General features: G+C 45.2%; 1 protein-coding gene across 3 annotated transcripts in view; it reads left to right on the top strand.

The window, feature by feature from the left end:
• The window catches only part of CNR2 (cannabinoid receptor 2), a 38,956-nt gene extending 33,271 nt beyond the window's left edge, over positions 1-5,685 (top strand). For all 3 annotated transcript variants that reach the window (XM_081574445.1, XM_081574444.1, XM_081574442.1), the window contains one exon: positions 3,371-5,685. In XM_081574445.1, coding sequence (XP_081430571.1) covers positions 3,416-4,501 — 1,086 coding nt within the window. In that variant the 5' untranslated portion in view covers positions 3,371-3,415 and the 3' untranslated portion in view covers positions 4,502-5,685. The remainder of the gene's footprint in view (positions 1-3,370) is intronic.
• The last annotated feature ends 6,303 nt before the right edge of the window (positions 5,686-11,988 follow it).

The raw sequence follows: 11,988 nt of genomic DNA on the forward strand, positions 1-11,988 counted from the left end.
TGAGGTGGCCAAAGTATTGGAGTTTCAGCTTCAACATCAGTCCTTCCAATGAACACCCAGGATTGATCTCCTTTAGGATGGATTGATTGGATCTCCTTGCAGTCCAAGGGACTCTCAAGAGTCTTCTCCAACACCACAGTTCAAAAGCATCAATTCTGCGGCGCTCAGCTTTCTTCACCGTCCAACTCTCACATCCATACATGACCACTGGAAAAACCATAGCCTTGACTAGACGGACTTTTGTTGGCAAAGTAATGTCTCTGCTTTTAAATATGCTATCGAGGTTGGTCATAACCTTCCTTCCAAGGAGTAAGTGTCTTTTAATTTCATGGCTGCAATCACCATCAGCAGTGATTTTGGAGCCCAAAAAAATTAAGTCTGACACTGTTTGCACTGTTTCCCCATCTATTTCCCATGAAGTGATGGGACCAGATGCCATGATCTTAGTTTTCTGAATGTTGAGCTTTAAGCCAACTTTTTCACTCTCCTCTTTCACTTTCATCAAGAGGCTCTTTAGTTCTTCTTCACTTTCTGCCATAAGGGTGGTGTCATCCACATATCTGAGGTTATTGATATTTCTCCCGGCAATCTTGATTCCAGCTTGTGTTTCTTCCAGCCCAGCGTTTCTCATGATGTACTCTGCATATAAGTTAAATAAGCAGGGTGACAATATATAGCCTTGACGTACTCCTTTTCCTATTTGGAACCAGTCTGTTGTTCCATGTCCAGTTCTAACTGTTGCTTCCTGACCTGCATACAGGTTTCTCAAGAGACAGGTCAGATGGTCTGGTATTCCCATCTCTTTGGATATATTTTAAACCTTTTCCTTCGATCCTTCCTGTCTCTTAACCATTCTTTCATTTGTCCCATCTCTCTATCTCCTTGTGCAGCTTTTTGAGAAGTTTCCTCAGATCCACTTTCTAGATCAGAGTTTTTTGGCTGGCTAGTCTCTTCTGCTCTTTCACCTCCTCTTAAGGCTTTCCGTTTTCAATGACTTCATTTTTCACTTCCAGAAATTCCACTTGATTCTTCTTCAAATCTGCCTAGCCTCTCATTAAGTAATCATGGTTTTGACTCCTTATTGTTTAATCATATTAAACATATTCAGATTTCCCTGGCAGTCCAGTGGTTAAGATTCCATGCTTCTAGTGCAGGAGGTATGGGTTCAATCCCTGGTCCAAGAACTTAGATCTCATGCTGCAAGAAAAAGAAAAAGCTTATATACATATTCTATAACATAAACTCAAGAATTATATGAAGTTCTTGGAAGTCTAATTGTACCGTATGACATTTCTGCTAACTCTTCTTCATATTTACTTGTGCATTTTGTAATTCTGCATCATGAGCTCAAATTCCCTGGGCCTTTATATGTGGAAATCTTGTATGACCTGGATAAGAGAGTATATCCCTCTAGAGAAATTCGAAGTTTGCTTTCTAATAATGTCCCTTACCGGAGAAGGCAATGGCACTCCACTCCAGTACTCTTGCCTGGAAAATCCCATGGATGGAGGAGCCTGGTAGGCTGTGGTCCATGGGGTCGCACAGAGTCAGACACGACTGAAGTGACTTAGCACTTAGCAATGTCCCTTACAATATTTGGGTGCCCTGTTTGTTTTTCTCAATACTTAGGACATACTTATACTAAAGATGATTCATTATCTGACATTCAGATTTATCTGGACTCCTATATTTTATCTGGCATTTCTACTGGTGTGAAACTCAAGTCTTGTCTAACCATCCCTAAAGAGTTGTTAAACCTTCAGCATCTTACTTACCAAAACTGGCAAACAAAACAAAATAAAACACAAATGCAAAAAACCCTCCACCTTATCACTCTGGATTCCATCTTTTTCTTGGTTTTGATTTCCTTTCAGTTTTTTTAATATAATTTTGTTTGTTTATTTTTGGCTCTTCTGGGTCTTCGTTGCTCTGCAGGCTTTTCTCTAGTTGTGGAGAATGGGGCTACTCTCTGGTTTCAGCACACGGGCTTTTCATTGCGGCGGCTTCTCTTGTTGCGGAGCGTGGGCTCTAGGGCGTGCAGCCTTCAGCAGTTGTAGCTCACAGGTTCTAGAGCACAGGCTCTAGTTGTGGCCCATGGGCTTAGCTATTCCCCAACATGTGGGGTCTTCCCAGATCAGGGATTGAATCTGTGCCTCCAGCATTGACAGGCGGGTTCTTTACCACTGAGCCACCAGGGAAGCCCTCCTTTCCGTTTCTGACCCTTAGAAAGTTCCATACTTTCAAAATGAAGTCTTTAGCATAGTTTTTTGCTTAAAGACAAAAAGCTTGCAGGTCACTTTTATTTCTTATTTTACTTTATTGAGGTATAATTCATATGTGACATAATACTATTTCCAGGTGTACAACATAATGATTTGCTATTTATACGCATTGGGAAATGATCACCGTAATAAGTCATTAACATCCATTATTACACAGTTGCAATTTTTTTCTTATGATGAGGAATTTCAAGATCTATTCTCTTAGCAACTTTCAAATACAGTATTAGTAACTATCCCCAACACTTTTTTTTATAATTGAAAGCTTGTACCTTTGACTACCTTCAGGCATTTCATCCACACCACCCTCCCACCAATCCCTGCCTCTGGCAACCACCAGGCTAGTCTCTATATCTTTGAATTAGTTTGGGGGGTTTTTTAGTTCCACATATATGTGAGATCATATGGTTTGCAGGCCACCTCAGCTTCTTGATGTACTTTCCTGGTGGCTCAGATAGTAAAGTGTCTGTCTGTAATGTGGGAGACCTGGCTTTGATCCCTGGGTGGGAAAGATCCCCTGGAGAAGGCAATGGCAACCTTGCCTGAAATACTCTTGCCTGGAAAATCCCATGGACAGGAGTCTGGTAGGTTAGAGTCCATGGGTCGCAAAGAGTGAGACACGACTGAGCGACTTCACTTTTTTCACTTTTTCGGCTTCTTGAATTCCCGCATGCCTCTCCTAAGGCAACCAGTACAGACCTAGTACATCCTCACTAGGATGGAGGAAGGGTAAAATAGAGAGAAAGTGACAAAGTGAAAGTGTTGACCACAAAGTCGTGTCTGACTCTTTGAGACCCCGTGGACTGTAGCCCACCAGGCGCCTCCGTCCATGGGATTCTGCAGGCAAGAATACTGGAGTGAGTTGCCTTGCTCTTCTCCAGGGGATCTTCCCCACCCAGGGATGGAACCTAGGTCTCCTGCATTACTGGCAGATTCTTTACACTCTGAGACACTAGGGCCGCCAAAGACAGCAACAAATATGATCCATCCGCACGGATGAAGAGTCTGGCTAGAGTCCTTGATCGTGTGAGGTCATTGCACTGATTGAAAAAGACTCATCTCTTCTTCTTCTTCTTCTTCTTGTGCTACAGCAAAGACTTCTCGGCAAACCCGGCAGAAGCCCAGGGACCCACCCCATGGAGATATGCCTGAAGATAGAGGCAGCCAATGGCTCCAGCGATGGCTTGAATTTCAACCCCATGAAGGAGTACATGATCCTGAGCGGTCCCCAGAAGATCGCTATCGCAGTGCTGTGCACCCTTCTGGGCCTGCTGAGCGCCTTGGAGAACCTGGTTGTTCTCTACCTCATCGTGTCCTCACACCGGCTCCGCAAGAAGCCCTCCTACCTGTTCATTGGCAGCTTGGCTGGGGCTGACTTTCTGGCCAGTGTGGTCTTTGCCTGCAGCTTTGTAAACTTCCACGTCTTTGATGGCGTGGATTCCAAAGCTGTCTTCCTGCTGAAGATCGGCAGCGTGACTCTGACCTTCACAGCCTCCCTAGGCAGCCTGCTGCTGACCGCCATTGACCGCTACCTCTGTCTGCGCTACCCACCTATCTACAAAGCTCTACTCACCCGTCAGAGGGCACTGGTGACCCTGGGCATCATGTGGGTGCTCGCCGCATTGGTGTCCTACCTGCCCCTCATGGGATGGACCTGCTGTCCCAGGCCCTGTTCTGAGCTTTTCCCCCTGATCCCCAATGACTATCTGCTGGGTTGGCTCCTGTTCATCGCTGCCCTCTTCTCGGGCATCATCTACACCTACGCACATGTTCTCTGGAAGGCCCATCAGCACGTAGCCAGCTTGGCTGAGCACCGGGACAGACACCTGTCTGGAATGGCCCGGATGCGGTTGGATGTGCAGTTGGCCAAGACCCTGGGGATGCTCCTGGCTGTGCTCTTCATATTCTGGTTCCCAGTACTGGCCCTCATGGTCTACAGCCTGGCGGCCAGGCTAAGCAACCAGGTAAAGAAGGTCTTTGCCTTCTGCTCCTTGCTCTGCCTTGTCAACTCCATGGTCAACCCCGTTATCTATGCCCTGAGGAGTGGGGAGATCCGGTCCTCTGCCCACCACTGCCTGGCCCACTGGAAGAAGCGCCTGAGGGGCCTCGGGCCAGAAGGAAAAGTAGAGGTCCCCAGGTCCTCAGTCACTGAGACAGAGGCTGATGTGAAAACCACCCCGGGGCTAGATTCCAGAGAGCTATCCTGGCCTGATGAGCTCTGATCACTGATGTGATCACTTTCACAGTGTGGAATAAGCCAAGTCAGAAGTCATTTCACTCCCTGGAGGAGGAAGAGTGGCCTTGATCCTCTCATCTGACTTGAACCAGCCCCAGAGGCCTGGACACTTAGCCCTTTCCACTGAGAGTTGGTACTGACCCCTGGAAGGTAGCCTGGTCATGCCTGTCTGCATGACCTGATCACAGTCTGTTGGGTAGCCAGACCCTGTGAGGGGCAGCAAGGTGGGCAGGAGGCAGGTGGCTTGGGACAGGCTCAGTGCAGGTTAGAACAATCTTCCCAATAAAACAGCTTAGTGCCTGAATTCTCCAGAGACCCCAGGAGCCGGGTGTAGTTTTCATGCTCAGCAATGAGGGACCTGGAGGAGATCTGGGAAGAATGGATCATTCTCCTGGGATCTCAGGATACCAGATGGGATGGCTGGCCAGCCCTTCTTCCTGCTTGTTAGGGGTCTCCTTGGTTCTAGAGCTATGAAAGGCCCTACCTGAAGGTCACCCTTCCCACAGAGGGCTAAGAACTAAAATGTGATGAGGATCAAGGATGTTGATCCACCTCTTCCAGAAGTAACTGACAAGCCTCCAGTTCAGAGCATCTTATTATTAGGGCAGTGGCCCTCTCTGACACCCTGATAATCCCCACTCACAATCACGGTGTCTCCTAGGGACCTGGGGAATACAGAGGAGGCTGGGATCACTTGAGATGCAGAATCTTTAGAGAATTCTGTTGGTCTTGCTAAGTCCTTTTGGGTGGTACCACTGGAAGCAGACAGTGTGCCAGTCTAGCCCAGCTCCAAGAAAAAGGAAGATATTCACAAAGATTTATAAATCCCCAAATTGTTCCCAGCCACCCCTCGATTCAGCCCCTTTGTCTCCTCTACCACCTGAACCCTATAATAAATAATAAACAGAGCAAGTGGGAGGAGGGGGAAATTCCCTTACTACGTGCCAGGCATAGGGCTGATGTCCCACAGTCCATCGGCTCCAGCAAGGATTCAGCCCCATGCTTTTGACGATCCCAGGATACCCATGTTTTACATTATCAGAGAGGCTGGATTCCTACCAAAGGGGCTTAAAGCAGTAGGCAGGAGAAATTGTTGATGGTGAGGAGGATGCATAAGAACTCTGATGCAATTATTTGGGGCTATAGATGGAATAAAAGGAAATGTATTGATTGAATGTGTCTTCATTTACTATTTACAAGACAAGGTATTCACCATTCATTCATTCATCCATCCATCTCACCAATATACGCTAGGCTCTGTGCTAGATCCTGGATGCCCAGCCATAAATGAGACTCTGCTCCTGTCTAATGGGGCTCACATTCTACATTCTGCTGGGAATAGAGCCAATGAAGAAAGAAATTTGATGAATACTGGTGGTACAATGAAAGAGAGATTAATTGAGGCAACATTAGGTAGGGTAGACCTACTATGTGCTTTGGTCATGAGTCGACTGGCATTTATTGAGATGTTACTATGTGCCAGGCACTGGGCTAAGTGCTTTAATGTATTTTAAATTATTTATGTACTTTAAATTATTTGGCTGTGGTGCGTCTTAGTTGAGACACACAGGATCTTCCATTTCCATTGTGGCACTGGGAATCTCTTAGTTGCAGCATGTGGAATCTAATTCCCTGATCGCGGATTGAATCCAGGATCGCTGCATTGGCTGTGCGGAATCTTAGCCACTGGACCACTAGGGAAGTTCCTGGGCTAAGTGTTTTTAAATGAGGAATCTCAGTCTCACAATAATCTGATGAAGAAGGTTTGGTAGCCACAATTTACCGATGAGGACAATCTAAGAGGCAAAAATCACTTGACTGAGATCACACTACTGATATGTACCCAAAGCTGGGGTTTTGAACCCAGTTCTGTTTGACTGCTAAGCCTACTCTCTTTACCACTAACTTCTTGGCCTAGTTCAGTCAAATTCTTCTTGATTCGGATAGTAATAATAAACAAGCCTACAAATAATAATCAGACTTCAATAATAAGTCTAATAGTGACAAATATGTATAAAGTATAAGTGATAATATGACTTATTAAATCTAATAATAATATTAAATTTTCATAACACCAAACTGCTGCAACCTTATCATTAAGTCTCAACATACTTCATTTTATGCCCTATATTAACTTCCTATAGCAACTTTCCACAAAATGAGGGGCTTATAACAACAGAAATCTATTGGTTCACAGTTCTGGACTCTAGAAACTAATCAAAGTGTCAACAGGGCCATACTCTCTCCAAAGTTTCACAGGAAGGATGTTGTTTAGTTGCTAAGTTGTGTCCACCTCTTTTGCCATCCCCATGGACTGTAGCCCGCCAGGCTCCTCTTTCCATGGGATTTCCCAGGCAAGAATAATGGAGTGGGTTGCCATTTCCTTCTCCAGGGGATCTTCCTGATCCAGGGTTCGAACCTGCGTTTCTTGTATTGGCAGGCAGGTTTTTTAGCACTGAGCCACCTGGGAAGCCCCCAGGGGGTGGATACTTCCTCACTTTTTCCAACGCCGGGCAGCTCCTGGTGTCCCTTGGCTTGTGGCAACATAACTCCTTCCTCTGCCTCTATCTTCATTCGGCCTTTCCCCACTCTCTATTGCTGCGTGTCTTTTTTTTTTTTTTTTCAGTTGAGGTATAGCTGATTTCTAATGTTATTAATACATTAGTTTCAGGTATAAAACAATGATTCAACATTTTTCTAGACAAACAAATTCCATTTATTTATTGTAAATATTGGCTATATTCCTTGTGTTGTACAATATATCCTTGTAGCTTATTTATCTTATACATAGTAGTTTGTACCTTTTAACCCCAACTCCTCTCGTCCCTCCCTGCTTCTCTCTCCCTACCGGTAACTACTAGTTTGTTCTCTGCGTCTGTGAGTCTGTTTTTGTTTTGCTATGTTCATTTTTGTTTGTTTGTTTGTTTTGTTTTTTAGATTTCACACATAAGTGATAACATATACACCATTTGTGTTTCTCTGCCCGGCTTCTTTCACTTAGCATAATACCGTCCAGGCCTATCCATGCTGTTGCACGTGGCAGGAATTTATTCTTTTCCATGACTGGGTGGTATTCCATTCCACAGCCTCTTTATCCATCCAACTGTTGATGGGCATTTAGGTTGCTTCCAACTACTGTAAATAATGCTGCTATGAACACTGGGGTTCATGTATCTTCTTGGATTAGTGTTTTCTTCTTCAGATATATGCCAAGGAGAGGAATTGCTGAATCATGTGGGAGCTCTATTTTAGTTTTTTGAGGAATCTCTATACTATTTTCCACAGTGGTTGCACAAATTTACGTTACTACCATCAGTATACAAGGGTTCCCTTTTCTCCACATCCTCATCAACATTTCTTACTTGTATTCTTTTTGATGATAGCCATTCTGACCAGATTCAGGTGATAGCTCAGTGCAGTTTTGATTAGCATTTTTCTAATAATTAGCAATGTTGAGATTCTTTAAATTTGTCTGGTGGCTGTATGCCTTCTTTGGGAAAATGTCTATTCAGGTCTTCTGACCATTTTTCAATCAGGTTGTTTTGTTATATTGCACTATATGAACTATTTGTACATTTGGGATATTAACCCCTTATTAGTCATTTCATTTGCAAATATTTCCTTCCATTCAGTAGGTTGTATTTTCATTTTGCTGATGGTTTCCTGTGCTGTGCACAAGCTTTTAAGTTTAATTAGATTCTATTGATTTTTGATTTTGTTTCCTTTACCTTAGGAGACAGATTGTAAAAAAAATAGGGCTATGATTTATGTCAGAGAGTGTTCTGCCTATGTTTTCTTCTACTTATTTTATTTATTTCCAGTCTTACAATTAGGTCTTTTATCTTGGTGTCTTTTTTTAAGGACACCGTTCATTGGATTAAGGCATGACTTCATCTTAATTTAACAAATTACATCTCCAAAGAAGGGAACAGTCACAGGATTTGAGTGGACATGAAGTTTGGGGGGACCCTCTTCACCCAGTACAGCTCCCAAGGACAAAGCCCAACCCCCTAATACACCCCACCTCATGGGCTGTGTTAAGTGGGAGTCATGGGCTTGTCTCCCCCACAAGATAAGCTCCATGTTCACCTCTTGGTCCCAGGGTTCCTTGAAGAACCATTATAGAGTCTTAAGGGGGCTGGTCAATATCTGTGGCACTGAACTGCTTCTGAAAAGCTTTAATTGCACTTAGGAAAATGGGATTTTATTTTAATTCAAATACCTATCTTTTTGTAACGTAAAGAAATGGGATGGTTTTTTAAAGATGAATATGTGGCTCCTTAAAGTTGGGACACACTGCTCTTTATTCATTGGTGGGGTCTTCTCTCATTTTAGCCAAAAAAGTGCCCAAGTGCCTGGCATATATTGATACTCAGTAACTATTTGTTTAATGAATACAGCCAGAGTTTAAAAATCATTGAATTAAATGCACTTCCACATTTTCTTCCTCTCTCCTTTCACAATCACACCCTATTTCTGCTTTAAGAAGTAGAGTTTATGGAGGAGGAGAGCAAGGGAGAAAGGGGACCCCAGATATCACTGAGAACTCATTGTTTAGATGAGAAAATGGGCCCAGACAGTGGACAAGACCTGCCCAAGGAGACTCAACAAGGTGGGGTCTAATGCAAGAAACCTAGGTTTCCCAGCTTCCAGGTTTTCCAGACTGTTACAATGCCTCTCACCTGTGCCTGCAGATTTACATTTTGGCTATGAGGCTAAGGAGAAATAAAAGTTATGGTGTCCTATTTTATCTTCCCCAAGACGATCTCTGTAGCATCAAAGACCATTACTCACCCTGATAACTAGAAGACACGTACGAATGTTTTACTGTTGTTTTGTTTTGTCTGGGCTTGCTGTTGTGGACAATATTACAACATAACCTTGCAAAGGAAGTAACAGAAGATAAAATGGCTGTTCACTGAGCAACAGCCATTCTGTTTATCGCTCCTAGAATGAGGAAGTGCTGGGTTCTGTCAACACAGGCTTTGACAGGCTCTCCTGCACCTCCTGGGGTACAAGGGAGAAGCAGCATTTGAGAGACACAGGTTCTGCATCTGCAGACCTGGGTTCTGGTCCCACTGCTGATCCAAACTGGTTACATGATCTTGGACAACTCCAATCCCCTCTCTGGGTCTCAGTTTCCTCTTCCATAAAATGGGAAGAGTAAAGAACAGGATGGTGCCAAAGATCTCCAGTTCCTTCCAACTCCAACCTGCAGCAGTTCTTTCACTGATACGGAGGTACCAAGTGTACAGTCGGGGTGGTCATTAGACTTCCCACACCTGATGTCCTCACTGCCTACCTGAATATGCACAGCATCTACCAGTTGTAGAATCTGGCGATCTTCCTGTCAGACAAAGTTCACAGAGGTACTGCTTGGGCCTGTGGCTCTCAATTTTCTCACTCTGTTACTCTAAAAATATTCCTTTGAGTCTGCCTGTGCGTGGGTCTTGTTTTTCTAAGTAGGTGTCGAGCTCTTTGAATTGCCTCAAAAGTCCCAAAGCAAGTTCAAGACACGTGCGTGTGTGTTAGTCGCTCAGTCGTGTTCGGCTCTTTGCGACCCCGTGGACTGTAGCCCACCAGGCTCCTCCATACGTGGGATTTTCCAGGCAAGAATACTAGAGTGGGTTGCCATTTCCTGCTCCAGGAGATCTTCCCCACCCCAGAATCGAACCCCAGTCTCCTGCATTGCAGGCAGACTCTTTACCATCTGAGCCACCAGGGGAGGCCCTTCAGTACCTACTAGAAAAATATTAGGTAAAATAGTCACACCTGTGGGATTGCAGAGTCGGACACGACTGAGCAACTGAACACACACACATGGAAGAGAAAGTCAGGAGGCAGGAATACCAGATGGAAGAACACTGTCACAGCCCCGGCAGAAATGAGGGGGCAGAAGGATGATGGGAGGAAGCATCGTAAGGGCAGAGATGGGAGGACCTGTATTTCTTCTTCAGCACCCACTCTCCTCCCACCTCTCCCCTGATAATGCTTTCTCCCATCGTCCTTCTGCTCCTTCATTTCTGCCAGGGCTGTGACAATGCTCTTCCATCTGGTATTCCCGCCTCCTGACTTTCTCTTCTATGTGTGTGTGTTCAGTCATTCAGTCGTGTCTGACTCTTTGCCATCCCACAGACTGCAGCCATTTCCTCCTTCGGGGGATCAGGGATCAGGGATCAAACCTGCATCTCTTGCATCTCCTGAGTTGGCCTGCGAATTCTTTTTATACTACTGCACCACCTGGAAAGCCCTTTCTCTTCTATAGTACAACTCAAAAAGTCCCTTATTCCTGTTTATTTAGCTTATATGCAGAGTACATCATGCAAAATGCCAGGCCAGATGAAGCACAAGCTGGAGTCAAGATTGCCAGGAGAAATATCAATAACCTCAGATATGCAGATGACACCACCCTTATGGCAGAAAGCAAAGAGGGACTAAAGAGCCTCTTGATGAAGATGAAAGAGGAGAGTGAAAAAAACAGCTTAAAACTCAACATTCAAAAAACTAAGATCATGGCATTGGGTCCCATCACTTCATGGCAAATAGATGGGGAAACAATAGAAACAACGATAGGCTTTATTCTCTTGGGCTCCAAAATCACTGCGGACAGTGACTGAAGCCATGAAATTACGACGCTTGCTCCTTGGAAGAAAAGCTATGAGAAACCTAGACAGCATATTAAAAAGCAGAGACATTACTCTTCCAGTAGTCATGTATGGATGTGAGAGTTGGACCATAAAGAAGGCTGAGAGCCAAAAAATTGATGCTTTCCAATTGTGGTGTTGGAAAAGACTCTTGAGAGTCCGTTGGACTGCAAAGAGATCCAACCAGTCAATCCTAACAGAAATCAACCCTGAATATTCGTGCGAAGGACGGATGCTGAAACTGAAGCTCCAATACTTTGACCACCTGATGCGAAGAACTGACTCACTGGAAAAGACCCTGATGCTGGGAAAGATTGAAGGCGGGAGGAGAAGGAGACGACAGAGGAGATGGTTGGATGGCATCACCGACTCACGGGACATGAGTTTGAGTAAACTCCAGGAGTTGGTGATGGACAGCGAGGCCTGGCGTGCTGCAGTCCATGGGGTCGCAAAGAGTCGGACCCGATTGAGCGACTGGACAGCAACAACAAATAGCTCCCAACGGTAACGTCAAAGTGGACCACTCTCAGTACTCTGCACACACCGTACCTTTTACACCCCCTCTCCCCCGTCCCCACGATTTCACCCGGCAGTGAATTCTCTTCTGAAGTTTTCAATTAGTGGTCACCTGAGCGCCATCAACGCCTCCCTGCCTCTTTATCCCTTTGAGCGCCGGAGGGTGGCAAGGGACCGCCCGCCCACCCGGAGAAAAGACTCCGGGTAGCCAAGCAGCCCGGGCTGCCCCAACCCCTTTTCCCTTCCGAGCCAATCAGAAGCTAGAGTGGGCGGGACCGCGCGCCCCGCACCTGCGCGTTAAGAGGGGGGCGGA

This window comes from Giraffa tippelskirchi, chromosome 3 (assembly GCF_054371585.1).
Source record: "Giraffa tippelskirchi isolate mGirTip1 chromosome 3, T2T-mGirTip1v1.2.pri, whole genome shotgun sequence".
In the NCBI taxonomy this organism is placed as follows: Eukaryota; Metazoa; Chordata; class Mammalia; order Artiodactyla; family Giraffidae; genus Giraffa; species Giraffa tippelskirchi.